The sequence below is a fragment of the Malaclemys terrapin genome, chromosome 3 (genome assembly GCF_027887155.1).
Source record: "Malaclemys terrapin pileata isolate rMalTer1 chromosome 3, rMalTer1.hap1, whole genome shotgun sequence".
Lineage (NCBI taxonomy): Eukaryota > Metazoa > Chordata > Testudines > Emydidae > Malaclemys > Malaclemys terrapin.
In genome coordinates this window covers 139,738,068-139,757,503 of record NC_071507.1, presented here as the reverse complement: position 1 = coordinate 139,757,503, position 19,436 = coordinate 139,738,068, and the positions used below count along the sequence as shown (strand labels likewise).

At 44.9% G+C, this 19,436-nt stretch overlaps 2 protein-coding genes across 5 annotated transcripts in view; one reads left to right on the top strand and one right to left on the bottom strand.

The window, feature by feature from the left end:
* Positions 1-12,239, bottom strand: part of MDN1 (midasin AAA ATPase 1) — a 187,992-nt gene extending 175,753 nt beyond the window's left edge. For both annotated transcript variants that reach the window (XM_054022038.1, XM_054022040.1), the window contains exon 1: positions 12,044-12,239. In XM_054022038.1, coding sequence (XP_053878013.1) covers positions 12,044-12,142 — 99 coding nt within the window. In that variant the 5' untranslated portion in view covers positions 12,143-12,239. The remainder of the gene's footprint in view (positions 1-12,043) is intronic.
* Positions 12,240-12,501: 262 nt separating this feature from the next.
* The window catches only part of CASP8AP2 (caspase 8 associated protein 2), a 31,097-nt gene continuing 24,162 nt past the window's right edge, over positions 12,502-19,436 (top strand). Inside the window, exons 1-4 of one of the 3 annotated variants that reach the window (XM_054024146.1) lie at positions 12,502-12,648; positions 15,283-15,358; positions 17,791-17,865; positions 18,972-19,072. In XM_054024146.1, the coding sequence (XP_053880121.1) occupies positions 15,310-15,358; positions 17,791-17,865; positions 18,972-19,072 (225 nt within the window). In that variant the 5' untranslated portion in view covers positions 12,502-12,648; positions 15,283-15,309. Of the gene's footprint in view, positions 13,266-13,555; positions 13,642-15,282; positions 15,359-17,790; positions 17,866-18,971; positions 19,073-19,436 lie in introns of those variants that run through there. The other 2 variants (XM_054024145.1, XM_054024144.1) reach the window with 2 other exon arrangements.

The window sequence follows — 19,436 nt, the reverse complement described above, 5'->3', positions numbered from 1 at the left end:
CACACATCCCACAGGAGCCTCAAAATGGTGAGTAAGGGGGACTGATTGTTTCAGGGCTGCACTGTCCTCTTTCTGTGCCTTGGGGAGAGCCAACAGCTTCAGGAGGCACCTACACTGAACACTGTCCCAACATTTTCCACAGGAGTTCGTCCTGGACGATATCTCGCTGCTGAGGGTGACCTGGGAAGCAAGGGACGGTCTTCTACTGCAATGCGGCTTCCACCCTGGCCCATATGCAGCTTGCCTGTGTGCAGCAATGGTCCCCCCGCCCCTCGTGGCACAGTGGCGCAGACACATTAGCCTTGCTGGGACAAGGACCCTGGTGGCTCTCCCGATAAACCAGCGCAAGCGCATTGCACAGGATCTGGATGAGACATTCGAGGAGATTACCGAGGCCGATTACACGACGTGATAAAGCACATCAATGCACTATTCCGCATCTAGGCACGCATGCCTAATCCTCCTCTCCCAAAGAGCCCGCACCGAAAAAATTCCTTCCCGAGAAAAAAAAAAAACGCTTACCGGGAACCTGTTCTTCTGTTTGTCCTCCACCAAGTACTGGCCGCTGCAACTGGCTACCTTCCTCCTGGCTCAAGAAGAGCTCCTGGCTGCATGACTCCAGGGATTCCGGGGTATCTCCATCCGGTCCACCACCATCACTCCCGTTTTCCTTCCCCTCCCCCCCCACCGGCTCTGAAGTGTCCATCCATGGTGGTGCTCGGAGTGGAGGTGGGGTTAACCCCAAGTATCGCATCCAGCTCTTTGTAGAATTGGCAGGTTGCGGGGGGAGCACCCGAGCGGCCGTTTGCGTCGCGGGCTTTGCTGTAGGCACTCCGAAGCTCCTTCACTTTAATCCTGCACTGCAGGGCGTCCCGGTCATGGCCCCTTTCCATCATGTCCTTTGATACCTTCCCGAAGGTATCGTAATTCCTACGGCTGGAGCGCAGCTGGGACTGTACAGCTTCCTCCCCCCAAACACTGATGAGGTTCAGCAACTTGCCATTGCTCCATGCTGGGGCTCGCTTGGCGCGTAGAGGCATGGTCACTTGGAAAGATTCGCTGATAGCACTCCACACCACGCTGGGCTGAGCAAACAGGAAGGGGACTCCTCCTTACGGTCGAAATGACAGACTGGACCTCTACATAGAGTGCTTCCGCAGACGTGCACAGGCTGAAATTGTGGACAAACAACATCACTTGTCCCATAACCTCAGCTGTACAGAACACAATGCCATCTACAGCCTCAGAAACAACTCTGACATTATCATCAAAGGGGCTGACAAAGGAGGTGCTGTAGTCATAATGAACAGGTCGGATTATGAACAGGAGGCTGCCAGGCAACTCTCCAAGACCACATTCTACAGGCCACTATCCTCTGATCCCACTGAGGAATACCAAAAGAAACTACACCATCTGCTCAAGAAATTCCCAGCTACAGTACGGGAACAAATCTACATGGAAACACCCCCAGAACTCCGACCAGGGGTATTCTATCTGCTACCCAAGATCCATAAATCCGGAAACCCTGGACGCCCCATCATCTCAGGCATTGGCACTCTTACAGCAGGATTATCTGGCTATTTGGACTCTCTCCTCAGAACCTATGCTACCAGCACTCCCAGCTATCTTCGAGACACCACCGACTTCCTGAGGAAACTACAATGCATTGGTGTTCTTCCTGAAAACACCATTCTGACCACCATGGATGTAGAAGCACTTTACACCAATATTCCACATGAGGATGGACTACAAGCTGTCAGGAACAGTATCCCTGATGAGGCCACAGCAAGCCTGGTGGTTGAGCTTTGTGACTTTGTCCTCACCCACAACCACTTCAGATTTGGGGACAACTTATACCTTCAAGTCAGTGGCACTGCTATGGGTACCACATGGCCCCACAGTATGCCCACATTTTTATGGCTGACTTAGAACAATGCTTCCTCAGCTCTCGTCCCCTAGTGCCCCATCTCTACTTGCGCTACATTGATGACATCATCATATGGACCCACGGAAAGGAGGCCCTTGAAGAATTCCACCTGGACTTCAACAATTTCCACCCCACCATCAACCTCAGCCTGGACCAGTCCACACAAGAGATCCACTTCCTGCACACTACAGTGCAAATAAGTGATGGTCACATAAACACCACCCTATACCGGAAACCTACTGACCGTTATACTTACCTACATGCCTCCAGCTTCCATCCAAGACATATCACACGATCCATTGTCTACAGCCAAGCCCTAAGATACAACCAAATTTGCTCCAACCCCTCAGACAGAGACAAACACCTAAAAGATCTTTATCAAGCATTCGTAAAACTACAATACCCACCTGGGGAAGTGAGGAAACAGATTGACAGAGCAAGACGGGCACCCAGAAATCACCTACTATAGGACAGGCCCAACAAGGACAATAACAGAACACCACTGGCCATCACATACAGCCCCCAGCTAAAACCTCTCAAGCGCATTATCCACGATCTACAACCTATCCTGGAAAATGATCCCTCACTCTCACAGACCTTGGGAGGCAGACCAGTTCTCGCTTACAGACAACCCCCCAACCTGAAGCAAATACTCACCAGTAACCACACCACACCACAGAAACACCAACCCAGGAACCAATCCCTGTAGCAAACCTCGTTGCCTACTCTGTCCCCATATCTACTCTGGCGACACCATCAGAGGACCCAACCACATCAGCCACACCATCAAGGGCTCATTCATCTGCACATCCACTAATGTTATATATGCCATCATGTGCCAGCAATGCCCCTCTGCCATGTACACTGGCCAAACCGGACAGTCCCTCCGCAAAAGAATAAATGGACACAAATCGGACATCAGGAATGGTAACATACTGTTCCTCCACAATACATAAGCCAGTAAGTGAACACTTCAATCTCCCTGGTCATTCTATTACAGATTTAAAAGTCACTATCATTGAACAAAAAAACTTCAGAAACAGACTTCAAAGAGAAACAGCAGAACTAAAATTCATTTGCAAATTTAACACCATTAATCTGGGCTTGAATAGGGACTAGGAGTGGCTAGCTCATTACAGAAGCAGCTTTTCGTCTCCTGGAATTGACACCTCCTCATCTATTATTGGGAGTGGACTACATCCACCCTGACTGAATTGGCCCTGTCAGCACTGGTTCTCCACTTGCGAAGTAACTCCCTGCTCTCCATGTGTCAGTATATAATGCCTGCATCTGTAACTTTCACTCTATGCATCTGAAGAAGTGAGGTTTTTACCCACGAAAGCTTATGCCCAAATAAATCTGTTAGTCTTTAAGGTGCCACCAGACTCCTTGTTATCTTTAGCTAGTCACGCTCTAAGCTCAAGACAGATAAAATAAGCTGAGGTGTTAACCTGCATACCTATGGAAGAGGTAGAGTTCAGGTCAGACATAGCTAGCATGTGTCAACTAAGGCTTTGTCTCCACTACCACTTTTGTCAGTCAGGGGTGTGAAAAAAAAACACCCTCCAGACCAACGTAAGTTTCACCAACAAAAGCATCAGTGTGGACAGCGCTATGTCAGCAGGAGATGCTCTCCTGACAATGTAGCTACCGTCACTCATTGGGGGTAGTTTAATTATGCTGGCAAGAGAGTTCTCTCCCACCAGCATACAGCGGCTACCCCGGAGACCTTACAACGGTGCAGCTGCAGCGGTACAGCTGTAAGGTCAGTAGTGTAGACATAGCCTAAACCTGGCCTAGACTCAACCACATTTCCTAATCAAGACAAACCTATAGAGAACAAAGAGTACATTCTACTGCCTTGGAACAGGCATCTTCCTGATAGGCAATAGACTATTTAATATTAGGACAAAGACTGGGGAGGATAACAGTCCCACCTAAACTAATATCAAGGATAACAGATAACATGGTCACTCCTGTGGGCTAGATACAAATGCAACAACTGCCGTTTTCTAGCTGTAAAGGCTTGTGCCTAATTTAAACTAATCACAAGTCTACTGGAAAGGAGAGGGTCAGGGGATGAAGAAGCATAACTCCACCGAGGGCGGATGAAAATAATCTTCAGTTGCCTTCATACGAGGAAGGATTGACAGCCAAATTGCGCTCCTAGCAGTTTTATGTAAAACACCATTTCCTTGTTCTAAATGTTTTGTGCAGTGTGAAGTTGTGTCATTTAATTTGAGTGCTAGACTTTCATTTGACCTGGAAATTCAATTGCAGGTTTGTGTTGTCCCACATGAAAAGAAAACATGTACACACTGCTCATTCTGTTTGCATACAGATCCCATATTGTCCTGAGGTGAAGGGCATTAAGATGAATGGCGGGCAAGTTAAGTATCAGAAGTTTATTTCCAATGTAGAGTTTGATTTGGAAAGCATCGGCAGACTAGATTCATAACACCAGAGAGCAGCAATCATAAGACAATCTGATGTTATGATAATACATATAATAAATTGTTAGAGATATTTCTCTCCCAATTCTGAACATATATCTAGCAAGTTATTTTTATTTCTGTACTGAAGGTTAGCACATGCATGTCATGGTAGCTCACCATATTTGATCCTTTTAAAAAAAGGATCATTAATTTTTTTGTGACTAAAGTTTTAGTGGCTTTACAGGTGGTAGCTACAGCCATCTGCAAAATCAGACAGAACCACTCCTGTCTCACATACACACCTCCCTCTTGCATGGTACATGGGAAAAAGCTAAATACTACCAAGAAATGGGCAAAAAGAGTGAGATAAAACAATATGCACAACTACAACCAGGCAATACCCTGAATGGTATGTGTAAACAAAAGGCTTGTTAGAGCCCAGTAAAGACCAAATATCTTCAGATTGCTAGTGTTTAAAGAGACTGTTGCAAACCACACATGTCAGGGATGGAGGTTTTTTTCTCCTCTGCAGGAGCAGCTTCTTTATTAATAGAATCACTCACAGAAGCCACAGCCGAGCCAGAGAGGCAGAAAGAGCTCAGCACGGAGCATAAATCTTTGCTACATGTTATGTGATTGCATATCTGATAGCTAAATCTTTTTGTTTGTTTTAAAGCTTAACATTTTAAGGAGGCAAATGATTGAGAGCTGCAAATTATTATTTTACTAAAAGATCCCTCAATTCACATACATCTGAGAAGTGAAAGTCATAATGCAAGATAACAAGTTAGTAATAAGCTTAAAGTAATCCAAAAGAATCAACCAATTTGAGAACCAGAATCTAGTGTCCCAGATGTCCCTTAAGAGTCTCTCAAATGCTCGCTTACTTGCTGCTTAAGCCATAACTAAATAGAGAAACTGCACAAAGACTCAGAACTTTCAATTCAAGTTGCTCAGTTCACAGAGTAATGAAAGACATGGAGAAAAAAAGAAGGATGTTGTGTTACCCTCCTGCTTGTAGTTTAACCTTCAAATTTCTGAACTGTAGCCACAGAAACTACACTGCCACAAGGAGCCAAAACTATTTTCTCTAATAAAACCAGTATTTGAGACTGCACCCATGAAAATGCAATGTTCTGATTCAAGAGAGTCTGAAGTCCAAATATTTACTGCACATTAAGGACAATAGAAAATTTATGTCCGTTGTGACAGTAACTTTTCCTATATGGTATGAACATTCAGGCTGAGTATTTTATTATGGCTGGTGCACAAATACTGGTGATAATGCCTATTATGCTAATTCACTTTTACATTGCTACTGGACCAGGCTGTATGTAAACATTACTAGAACAATTAAGTTTGATTTTTTTTAAACATAGAAATTGAAGATACATTTTTACATGGATGCAGCACAACTCAGTGTTTACACTTAAAAAAGTTATATCAGCTTAGCTATATCGAACACTAGGTATGAAAAAAATGTAGATGCAGCTATATTGACAGAACTGCGCTGCTCTCAACCTATCTAATATCATTCGAGAAGGTGGCGTTCCTACAGGCAAACAGAAAAATTCTTCATTTGGTGGTAGGCTGCATCTACACAAGGGGGCTGTGCCAGCAGAGACTCTGTAGTGCAGACATAGCCTTAATAGGTAAGGCTAGTGCTTGTGAAAGATATCCCCTTGACACCAATGAAAACTGAAATCCTCTATTCACAGAGTAAATATGGCATGACCAGCAGCAGGGAAAACTTCCCCCTACCTTTCCTTACCAGCCTTTCTTGAACCTACTCTAGCTAAAGCAGTGGTTCCCAAACTGGGGTTCATGAACCCCTGGGTGTTCGCAAAATGTTACAGGGGATTCTCGGGGAAAAAAATCCCTAATGGCGGACAGAGCTGTCCCTAGGAACCCCGGGCAGCACGGGGCCAGCAGCCCAGAGCCCCTGGATTTCCAAGAGCTAAGCAGATCAAAGCAAGCCTATCTATCACACTGAGGAGATTTAAACTTCAAGACTCCTTATAAGAATTGAAAAGGATGTAGATATTTTTTGCTGTTTTTAAAATGAAATAGGCAGCTAGTATTGTTTTTAAAATTATGATAAAGAACAAGTTTAAGCTTTGTTGTAACATGTGTTGTTTGCCTGGACTGTTCAAGACCTGAATGCTTGTGTAGGAGGAACTCTTTGAGTTGACTTCTTAAATACCTTCCTGCTGTTTCACATCTGATACTCCTTGATGAAACATAGGAACCCTGTCTTATAAACAGGCTTATTCAAAGTGATACAAGGTACGAAAGTGAGATCTTGGAAGAGTGTTGCCGTTTTCATAATGTAATAAAAATACTGTAATGATAAATAATAATTAATAATAAATAGTGTGTAATAATCATGTCATAAAAACAAATTGTGTATTTCCAAGATCACTGCTTTTATAATTTATACTCAGGTAAAGGAGAAAATCCCTGGAAATATTCATTTTTAGGAGGGGGTTCGTGAGACTTGACATTTTCGTGAAAGAGGTTCACAGGTTGTCAAAGTTTGGGAACCACTGAGCTAGAGAAATCCCTCTAATGGTGAGAAGGGTCATTCTGTTGCCATGACAATTCAATTCTTGGCTTCTCACAGAGTTGCCAACAAGGGTGCCAATTGTGAGGGTGCTGCATGATATGGATCCCCCACAAACAATAAATGTACTAAGCCAAACTCATTTTATCTAGTCCAAATAAATACCTACAACATTCAGTCACTAGTGTCCTTCTTAGTGTATGCACCACGTGCCCGTAACCACACTAATACCTTTCATTTTAGACTCAAATTAATTGCTGCCCCTCACAAACATGGGGTTTGCTTGCATTACCCAGAAATGCAAGGTCAGGAAATTAAGATTGGTTAAAATTGTGGCATGATTATTTTTCTTTAGCTGAAACACTATTTATACGTCTCATTTAAGCATGAACAGCAAAATCCCTTATAAACAGAGGGAGAAGTTTTAAACACTTATTTAAAATGAACCCCAAAAGCAGGATTCTCTTCCCCAAATTACTCCTGGGGGAATTCGGAGACAAAATTTTAAAAATTCTGCACAGAGTATTTTAAAATTCAGCAAAATTCTGCATATTTTACTTGTCAAAACAACACAGTATAATCACTTCAGTTTCAATTATTTTAGTAATTTATTTCAAAATGCCTGTCAACAAGTATGTCAACAGTATAGACAGCAGCAAAAAAAAGATTCCCCCAGGAGCAGAGAATTTAAAAAACCCCTACAACAACCCAGTTGCAGTTGGGCGGTACTAGAGGGGGCTGTGTGGGTCCCCCAGAGCCCAGACTCCTGCACTCCCATTCCCCCAGAGCCCAGCTGCAGGTTACCTCCCAGCCCAGATACCAGCACCCCCAGAGGCTTTATTCCCCTCAGATTCTTTACTGTCCTGTCAGGAGCGTGATGTGGCGCAGCCCTGCCATTCCTCACCCTTTGCCAGAGCTGGGTCTCCCAGGTCCTCTCCCATCCCTGGGAGAATGAAGATCAAGCAGATTGTGCAGCCTCCAGCCCAGCCAGGTTGGGGTGCTCCGCTCACTGAGAGCTGGGCTCTGCAGAGTCCAGCAGCCCCTGCTGGTGGCCAGCAGCTCTGCCGCCCCAATTCTGCAGGGGAAATGAGGAATTCTGCAAATTTCTGCATTGTGCAGTGGCGCAGAATTCCCCCAGGAGTACCAAATAGATTTTGGACAAGTCCCTTTGACAATGATTTATGAAATACTAAAGGGACGAGGAGAAGGGAGCCAAACAAGAGTATTGAAGTTGCAGAACGATACAAGTAGCATGTATCCCGTATATAAAGCCATAAAGATATAATATATTTAGCAAATTAAAATGATGAACAGAACAGATGGCTGGAGATGACTGCTGTTTAGTGGCCTAAGCCTAATGATAAGGCACTAAGTTCTCGGAAACTGAAGGTTCAAAGCCTGGCAATACCACCACAGTCTTTCATCTCGCCAAAAGAATTTAACTACTATCCACCAGGGTTCTACCACTGGCCCCTGACCTATAATCCATCTTTCTATCAGTTTCCAGCAAGCAAGAGTAATAAAATTGAAGCTCACCTTCTCCTAAAGCTACAGGAAAGGGGAAGGACATTCTCTCTCCCAGATCTCATACTATTTCACTGGCCTCCTGGCTGCAGTCAGAGAGAGATGGACTGCTCTGCCTCTTCCTGCTATTCTACCCTTCCCCGCTTCCATTTCTCAGGTCTTTCTTCCTCATGAATAACTTCAATGCCTTATTCCACTGCTTCTCATCTGTCAGATTCAGCTCCCAAATGTATCATTCTGACAGTCTTGTCAATTTCCTACAACATGTGACTTGGCAGCTGAAGTTTTTGACTTTATTAAGAGGAAATATCAGGACTGGTTTGATGAGAATGACTCTGAACTATGTCAGCTCTTGAACTCACTGCATGCTTTTGCTACAAGCCTACAAAGCAGATAAAGTTCAGCTGCCAGAACGGCTGCATATCATTGAGTAAATCAGAAGGTTCAGATCAAACTTCGGCATATGATAAAGCAATGGCAGAAAACAAAGTGGCGGAATTATAACCAATAGCAGACCGCAAGCACACCAAAAGCTTTTTTCCTGGTCTCCATGGTGAAACAGGATAACCCTTGTACGCACTCTGGATGGCAATCAAGTTTTAATTGACAAAAAATAAATGCTTGATGGACGGGACACTTGAGTTTACTTCTCAACTACACTTCAGATATCCCTGAGGAAGCAGTGAATGCTCTTCTACAACACCCTGTAGAAGAAGGGCCTGCACAGCCCCTACCTCATACAAGACTATAGTCAAGCAGATGTCACAAGGGAAATCACCTGAATAGATGCCATTCCAGCAGAGCTGTACAAGCAGGCTGGCTACTATATCGCAAGGCACCTTACAAGGCTCTTCCATATTATATGGGAGCAAGAGTCAGTACCACAGGATTTCAAGGATGTCAACATTGTTCACCTTTATCAGTTTGACCTATCACCCTTAAGGCTTTTGATTCTGTAAATCATGAGGGACTCTGGAAACTTTTGTTCATCTTTGGATGCCGTGCAAAGTTTATTTCTGTCATTTGGTCCTTCCACAATGGGACACTGGTCAGAGTGGTGGAAAATGGCAAGAAATCGGACCCCTGTCACCAATGGCCCCAAACAAGGCTCTGTGCTTGCTCCCATACTCTTTTCCATTGTTTTTTTGGCTATGCTTAAGCATGCATTTCATAATACTGACAGAAGTATTTATTCAGTTCTGCACCAATGTTAAATTGTTTAATCTGCAACACTTCTGTGCTCACACAAAAGTGGCAGCTTTACTTATTATTTACTTTTTACTTTTATTTGTTGATGACTGTGCACTAGTTGTTCACTAGATTAATGGCATTCAATTTATAACTGATCACTTCGTTCATGCAGTTAATTGCTTTGGTTTCACAATTAGTCTAAAGAAAACGGAAATACTGTATGAACCTGTGCAGGGAGCTGTGCATGTCTACCCATTTATTAAGATCAATAACACTCCTCTCACTGCTCCTCTTGTTACCTAGAGAACATGCTGTCTAAGGCAAGCTCTGCATTTGGGAAGTTGCTACACCACCTACAGAATAATAAGGGCACCGAAATAAGTGATAATCAAAATATCTATTGGGCAGTTGTGCTAACGACACTTCTGTATGGTTGTGAGACATGAACAACATATTGCCCCATTCCAGGAAACTCAATCAGTCCCATTTGCCTTCGGTCTGTTTGAAGGATCAAATAGTGGATCAAGATTCCTAATACCAAAGTCCTCAATTGTTGACAGATGTCCTGCACTCAAAGCATGCTCATAATGGCTCAGCTGCATTGGTCTGGGCACCTTATTTGTATGGCTGACTCAAGAACACTCAAGACCATAATTTATGGTCAGTTAAAACAAGGCAGTCACTCTCATGGTGGCTGGTACAATTGGTATAAAGATACATTGAAGTCAAACCTGAAAACATGTGAGGTCGAGCCTAGTAACTGGGAAGCAGCAGTCCATGACAGAGCAAGGTGGTGGCATGTTTGTCATGTTACCATTAACTATTTTGAAGCAATATGCATCAACACCTTATGCGAAAAAAGTAAACAGCACAAAGCAAGAAGACAACAGTCTGCAATAGTCACGGACAATTACTCAGTTTCACGTGCAATCATGTTTGCAGTTCTCGCATTTATCTGATCTCCCACATACATGTTCACTTATAGTGTTAGCTAAATCCTTGCACGTCAATTTCACTTTCCTCCTACTAGTGCTTGAGAAATCTGTAACCACCAATGACTAGCGCGGTCTAAAAATAAACAAGACTGCAAATCACAGATTCACAGTAGGAAGGTTTTTCCTAACTGTAGCAGAGAAAAATCATTTTGAAATAAAAGTTTACACCCTGAAAAAGTTTGATGGTTTAGCCTCCCTCACACTCAGACATCAGGAACATTTCCTACTAGTCACTCAAATGGAAAAGTGTAGTTTGAGCTGTGTGTGTGTGTGTGTATATATGCTGTTTAAGTGCTTTGAAACTTCGGTCATGAAAGATACTAGAATACTATCAGAGGGGTAGCCGTGTTAGTCTGAATCTTGCATCTGAAGAAGTGAGGTTCTGACCCACGAAAGCTTATGCTCCCAGTACTTCTGTTAGTCTCAAAGGTGCCACAGGACCCTCTGTTGCTTTATACTAGAATACATAATTTTCCCACTTTTATATCCTCTTCCAACTGAAGACCTCCCAATGTTTCACAAACATAAATGAATTAGACCTCAACATCCCACAAAGTAGATAAGTAACCCTACTTTTTAACTAAAGAAACTAAAGCACATAGAAGTCAGAGATCCTCTCCAGATCACACAGCAAGTGGTAAAGCTAAGAATAGAACCCAGGACTTCCTGTCCTTTACTTACTAGACCATAAACCCTCTAATATTTACAGAGAAGAGAGTGAGAAAAATACATCCTGAAGTGTAGGGGACTGAAGCGGAGAAACTGAGGCCCAGATCCTCAAAGGTATTTCAATACCTAGCTCCCTCTAGCTCTCACTGTAGGGTAGATTCATCTCCATAGGCCTGGAAGACAGTGGAGATTAAAACCAAGAAGGAACAGTTTATTGTCGATGGGAATATAGTACAGACATGTCGGAAGGGGAGTTCCCATGGATACAACTATAGAGGCCAGAAGAAAAAAAGATCTAACTACGCAGAGCAGTAGAAAAGATGTTGTGTCCTTTCCCCATTACGGATACACCTAGGTGAGCAGATAGGGCTGGACAAGCATTGCAGGGTGAGAGCCAGCAGGAAACAAAGATGGAGGGGCGACGGGGGTGTGTGGTGTTCTCTGCACAGGGTGCAGTTGTCCGTTGCTCTCCGTGGCAGACGCTGGGGCGGGAGGGAGGGAGATGGACGGCAGGCGGGGGGGGGGTGTCGTATCTTTGGGGGGCAGTTCTGGCGAAGTAGACGAGGGGTGGGAGTGTTTCAGAAGAGGGGGGGCTCCCTTGTTCTCCTCCCCAGCCCCACAGCGATAGCCGGATGACGCAGCAGGAGGGAGCGGGGGGAGACGCGGGCTAGGAGTGCTGCCCCGGGAGCTGCCCCGTACCCCCGGGAGCTGCACTGGCACTGCGCGGCCACTCGCTCACCTGCTTGGCCAGGAACCTGCCCAGCTCGCTGCTGCTCTTCTCGTTCCGCTGCGCCACCAGCTGCAGCGGGCCGGCGAGGCGGAGCCGCAGGGCCTCCATCCCCCGCCGCGAGCTCCGGGGGTCTCTCGTGGAGGGAGGAGAGGCGCGCGTCCCTTTGGAAGCTCCGATACACCGCGACACGTGGGGGACAAGAAGAGACGCGCAGCTCGCGCAAGACAAACTTCCGTTTCTGGCAAAACGTCACCAACCAGCGCCGCTGAGAAAAAGGAAGTAGCCTCGGGTCCCCAGCCGCGGGGCCGGTAGAAAATTACGTGTCCCAGCATGCAACACTCCCTCATGAGCCGAGCGGCCACTCAGAAGATCGAGCGCTGCATGCTGGGATCTGTAGTTTTCCAAGGGGCTCAACGGGAGCAGCAGCAGTTCTATTTATAGCATCGGGAGCTGGGGCGAGTCTTACCCTGTCCCTTCTCTGTGATCACGGACGCTACTGCTCTGTTCTGCCCGGGTTCAGCGTTCAGAGCTCGGTCCTGCCCGGTGCCAAGGCACTAAGTATGACACTGCAGCTACATGGGCAGCGAGGAGACAGCAGGTGTAGAGACGAACAGGTCGGCTCGGGCTCGGGGAGAAGGGCGACGCGGTAACTAGAACACGATCATGTTTTGATACTGACTAGCTGCGCATGAACTGTAGCTGTCTCTTTGCGTGTTGGCAGTGATCTGTAGACACCAGGGCACAACAGAGACTGGTGGGGGAATCTGGATGAGAAGGAGGCAGCCTTACAATGTTTTCAAGGAGTTTAGACATTGATTCACTGACAGCAGGATCGGGGCCTCCTATTTTACACTCTGATCCTACGATGGGATCCATTTATGCCCACACCGAGTCGATTTTACTTTCACTGAATAAGGGCCTCAAGCTGCAAATAGTTTCAGAGTGGTGCTTCATGGCGGAGACCTTGCCCAGCTCACTGTACCCAACACGCCGCTGGAGGGGACGGTGGTGAAAAACGAATAATGTTGCAAACAGTGTTACTAACGCAGGCAAAGGCAATTCGCGGCGCTGTTTCTCTCCCCCTTGGCCGCCACGAGCATTGCCCACGGGCGGACCACGAGGATTGTGCGGCTGTATTTTTAGCTGCGGCGTGAAAATAGAGACTTAAAAATGAACTTCCTCGTCTGCTTATTGCCCCAGGACGCGAGGCATTACCCCTCCCTCCCGGCAGGTACATCTGCTCCGGGCAGGCGGGGCGCTGGGTCAGGAGCTCCGGAAGGAGAGGAGAGCTCGAGGGTCCGGAGTGGAGCTCGGGGCACAGAGAGAAGGGGGCGGAGCTTGAGTGGAGGGGGGCAGGGCCAGGTTGTTGGGGGCGGGGCCGCCGCAGACGGTTCACTTTCGCGCCAACTGTTTTTTCCTAGAGGCGGAAACTAGTGACGTCTATAAGGTTACGTGCTGTGCGTCCCTACTGAGTGGCTGGCAGTTGCCCGAAACCCGCCCCTCCTCCCCTTGGCCCGGCCTGCGGGACTTGCGGCGGCGACAACGGCGGCAGTGGGGGGATCCCGGGTTTCTGGGAAGCTGCCGCGGCGCGGGAGAGACGCCACCCGGTTGGTGAAGGGGGCGGGACAGGGTCCGCGGCGGGCACCAGGCGGATGCGCGCAGCCAGGGGGAGGGGTTGGAAGAGAGAGACCGAGTCCCCGCCCCCCGCCTGGCTCAGTCCCCCCCAGCTACCAGCCTGGCACAGCCCCCCACCAGCCACCCCCACCGCTAGCCTGGAACAACCCCGCCACCCCGTCTGCCTGGCACAGCCCCCACCACCACCTTCCCCACCCAGACGCCACCCTCTCTGCCTGGCACAGCTACACCTTCCTAGCTGCTGCCACCCCCACCCAGTATGAGCTGCCCGGCTGCCATCCCGCCCCCCGGCATTATCCCCCCCGGACTGGCATGGCTCCCACCCCTCTGCCCAGCTGTTGCCATCCCCAGCCTGACATGCCCCCTCCCAGGTACTTCCCCCAGCCTGGCATAGCTCCTGTCTGCCCTCGCCCCATCGCCCAGTCGTTGTCATCCCCATCTTGGCATAGCCCACAGCTGCCCACCATCCCTGGGCAGGCATAAACCCAATCCCTGTTCTTCCCTCACCTCCTGGCATGGCATAACCCCTATTCTCCCCATTGCCATCCCTGGCATGGCATAACATACTAAATGGGAAATGACTACCTAGGAAGGATTGCTGCAGAAAAGTATTTGGGGGTTATAGTGAATCGCAAACTAAATATTAACAAACCGTACAATACTGTTGCAAAAAAAAAAAAAAAAAGCACATGCCATTCTGGGATGTATTAGCAGGAATGGTGTAAGCAAAAAGTAATTCTGCCACTCTTATCAACATCGATAAGGCCTTAACTGGAGTATTGTGTCCAGTTCTGAGCACCACACTTCAGGAGAGATTTGGACAAATTGGAGAAAGTCCAGAGGAGAGCAACACCTCCGCCCACTGAGAATCTTAATGCTGCCCTATGTGTATGCCCTGGTAAAGATTTCATAGCATAGTTACTTCTGCTGTTATCCAGATATCTTAGTCCCCCCCCCCCCTTCCCCCATTGAATTAATCAATGTTCACCAGGCTGCCCCCCCTCACTTTGGCGGTGGCTGCATGTCAATGAGGGTGTGAAGGATGAAATGATAGTTTCCAGTTGATGTACAATGTCTTGGGTTAAGTGTTATTGGATCCATTGGTGGGAAAAATGTTTTGTAAATGTGCAGTGTTTATACGGGTTGCTGCTTTGGTTTTTAAGTGTAACAGGAATTTACTTTTAAAGTGTAGACAGGAGTGGAATTGGATTATTTTCATTAATTGGTTTAGGAATACACTTGGTAGACCTATTATCTTTATGCAGTATAAACTGAGCTGGCTGCATAGGAAAGTTTTTTCCTATGACGATTATTTAGCAATACTAAATAATATAGAGATTAATAAAATTTTGTCATGCTTAAGAACACTTCTAATTGTGTATGAAGTTGTCCTTTATTTATATTTTATTTTGCCAGACTACAGAGCTAAATTCTGTAACCTGGCATTAAAAATCTACCTGGATCTACTTTGCTTGTTGTTGGATCTCATTAAAGAATGAGTACCAAATTCGAACGCATTGTGAGTAATCCTTAAAGATGCTTTTAGTTCAATGATATTGTTTTAAAATTATTGGTTAATCTAACTGTTCTGCTTTTTTATTGTATACACGCAGATGGGGAAGCTGTAGGGAATTAGTATAATGGCAACAGATGATGATGGACTGACATTATGTGATATTCCTTGTGATGGTAAGACCTTTATTAAATAGGTTGTTAATTTTTTACTTTGCAACATGAAGACAAATCCTCCACACCATATGTATAGTAATACTATGATGAGTGAAAATAGAATGTGTCTTTAAAAATCAGTTTAATCTAATCTGGTACTGCAAGTACTAAAATGACATAATCCTATGGTTAATGCCTGGTGTCAGTACAGGCCAGAGTTAAGGTTGTGTGGGTATCTTAACGTGTGTAGAGGGTTTTGTAATGCAGGATTTTGAGATAACTACAACATCCCAGTAGTGTCTCTTACCTTTAAGTTGCTACCCTCAACGTGAACTCCATTTTAATACAGTTTTTTATGTGGGAATATTATAGGAGGTGTACTAGTTTGTGTCTGCTGTATATGCATGAGTACATTTACTTTCACAAGCAATCAAGATACTGTAAACATTATTTTCCCAACCAAGAGAAAATCAAAACAAGGCACACAAGACCAGATCATAAATTTCAGATGCCCTGTGCATACCAATATCTTCAGTAGTAATAACTGTTTGTTGCAGAATTGGAGGGGTTCAAGGAACACCAGCGAGACTGAGTAGAGGCATGAGAAGTCTGATATGAAAAGATATTGAAAAGACTTGGATTGTTAACCTGAAAAATAAGACAAATAAAAGATGTTATTCAGAATTTCTTGTGAACTGGGGGATTTGGAAATTTTTTCTTTTGGAAACACTGAAACATGGTGTTTCTAAAATGAAATATGCTCCTTGATACCCAGCAGCAGCTGAGTGAAATAAACATGATTCATGTCAGGTTTCAGAGTAGCAGTCGTGTTAGTCTGTATCCGCAAAAAGAACAGGAGTACTTGTGGCACCTTAGAGACTAACTAATTTATTAGAGCATAAGCTTTCGTGGACTACAGCCCACGAAGAAGTGGGCTGTAGTCCACGAAAGCTTATGCTCTAATAAATTTGTTAGTCTCTAAGGTGCCACAAGTACTCCTGTTCTTTTTGCATGATTCATATCAGTTTCATTGCTGCCCATCATTGAATAGCTGCAGTGAAACAGCTGTTGACACAATTCACATCAGCCAGAGATGCAGGGGTCTGCACTTGTGGGGCAGCCCTGCTATGCAGATTGCCCCGAGGCTGAGATCTCAGGGCTTCCAAACTTCTAGGCCAGCTGGCTGACTCCCACAGCTTGGGGAGCTAGCTGCTTCAAGAGTCTGGCTCAGCCCAGGGAGCCAACTAGCCAAGGACTCTGGTTCAGCAGCAGGGAGCCTGACCGCTCCAGATTCATTTGGGGCTTTCAGAATCTCTGCTGCAGTGCTAGGAGCTTAAATGCTGAGAACCAAGTCTGCCAGGCTCCCAGCTGCGTGGCAGGGAACCTGAAAGCCCTGAAAGCTATGGCTCCCAGTGCTTTCCGGCTTCTAGCTCAAGCCAGAGTTTTCAGGGCTTCTAGGCTCCTTGCTGCAGAACCAGGGCTTCCAGGCTCTCAGCTCTGCTGCAGGAAATCTGGAAGACCTGCAGTCTCTGGCCCAAAGCAGCCCACTTGATGGGGCTCCCCTGAAGCCTGCCAAGGGAGCTGTTAGGGACCCCTGCAAGTTCTTCAAAGCAGGCTTGCTTTCATGGGAAATTTCAGTCTTGATGAACCAGCTTTTTCCAGGTTTCAGAGTGGTAGCTGTGTTAGTCTGTATCAAAAAAAATAACGAGGAGTCCTTGTGGCACCTCAGAGACTAACAAATTTATTTGGGCAAAAGCTTGTGGGTCTGATGAAGTGGGTTCTAGCACATGAAAGCTTATGCCCAAATAAATTTGTTAGTCTCTAAGGTGCCACAAGGACTCCTCGCAGCTTTTTCCAAAGAGCTCTAGTTATATTATTAAAATGTTAGTAAACTTTAATCATATGAATAAGCTATTTGAATTGAAACACAGATTACATAAACAGATTGCTATATTAAATTTCTTATCAATGTACTATGAGGAGATTTAAATATAGCAGTAGTTTTCCGTCATTTGGTGTTATGATGCTTTTATCTAATTTCCAGAGTGGCCCAAGCTTTGGGTGTGAAGTGCCCTTGGACTAGGGTTTCAAATTTCAATATGGCTGACTTACTGCTTACAAATTTATTTATGTGTAGGTCTTCTGTCTAAGACTTTGGGAACCACGGGTCTGTCTTTTTCTCATTGACACTAAAGAGTTGTTTTTTTCATAGGAGTGGTAACTTGCCTTAGTGTCGTTGGCCAAAATGTCCCTGTCTCCCACCAATGTGTAGCAGTACAATGCTTACTTACGAAGTAGTTGGCAATGATAGGTGCTATACAAATGTAAAATATTGTTCATTAATACATTAGTGTTAATTGTAGTTCTGAGAAATGCACACTCGCATAGAAGAGTAAAGCTTAAAAGTTACTAAAAGTTTAAACATTTTGCTTTTGATCTTGCTTTATTTGCAGCTTCCTCTCTTAGGGATGATGATGAGAGCTCAGTGGATATTTACGATGGGTTGGACAGCACTTCAGTTGTTTTAGGTATGTAGATAGTAAACTGCTGCATTGTCTTATTCAGTTTGATCTACTGTGTGAGGATTCTTGATGCTACGCACAAATAAAGTGTCACCTGCCTGACTGGATGCATTTTGTTAATAATATCTATTTGTATTATGGTAGCATCTATGAATTTCAGTCAAGGATTAGGGCCCCATTGTGGTAGGCTCATAACAAATAACAAAGAAGACAATCCCTGTCACAGAGATCTTGAAGTCTAGGTGACTGATGAACAAAACATATAGATAGGATGAGGGAGAGTGTTTGTCTGTGGTCTATGCTTCTGCATTACAGTGGAGCTAAAGCAAGTGAGTCAAGGCTTAGAAGGGGACATAAAACAACAAAGAGGAAAGTTTGGCAGTTATATTCTAATTGCCCTTCATTTTGGAACATCCTTGGTTACTGGGTTGAGTGCTGAGACTGCCCCTTCTCTTTCTGAATGACCTGCCTGCTACCTGTATATGTAACTCGCAGGAGTCCGAGGCTGGGCTTTCTTGGTAGCTGGCCTCTGCTTCAGGAATCTTCTCCCACTGGAAATCTTTCTAAGACTGAACCAGGCCAGATGCAGAATGCATTGCAAGACACACTTTGTTCTGGCTATCCATTAATTACTGACTTTAAAATCCTGGAAATTTGGCCTACCATCTAGATTTACCCCTTCTCGGCACACTTAAATTAAAGGACTTGCTATGCATTTGCTCTCTGTTTTAATTGTTAACCAGTTAGTATTAACCAATCATGTAAAATGCACTCACATTCAGTGAGGGTAGCTGTCCTATGAATCAGTAACAAGAATAAAAAATTTTAAGCAAAATATTTGCAAGTAGACTTTAAAACTAAATTTCATTCACTTTTACATTAGAATGCAAATTAGGCCCTTACATTTTCAAATAAAATAAAAGTAGCACAAATATTAAAGTGGGGGAGGGGGTGAGAGGAGAGAATCTTTTTACTGTTGTGACTTTTTCATTGAAGAATATGAGCCGTCTTGTTTAAAAGGCTTCTCCTCTGTGACAGAAGGCTGCTCACTGCATAACAAACTACTTTGATCATATCTTTTTCCTTTACTTAATGAGTATTTCTTATTTCAGACAATCCTGCTCAAAACTCTACACCCACAAGAAACTGTTTAAACTTATTTGATGAGATCCTGATTGAAGAAGGAACTGCAAAGGAAGCAACTTACAATGATGTGTGTATTAATATGATTACAGCTAATAGAAAAAATTGTCATATGCTAGCAGACTGCAAAAATTGTTTTAAAACAACACTGGTGGTCAAATCGTAGAAGAAAAAAAGAAAACTTTAATATAACAAAACTATGTACTAAACAATTTTATCTTAATTTCAAAGGTTATGTAAGAGAATTGGGCTCGTGTTCTAATTATGGCTCTATCTATTCTCATGTTAATGCAGGGGTAGGCAACCTATGGCACGCGTGCCGAAGGCAGCGCGTGAGCTGATTTTCATTGGCTCTCACACTGCCCGGGTCCTGGCCACCAGTCCGGGGGTGGGGCTCTGCATTTTAATTTAATTTTAAATGACGCTTCTTAAAC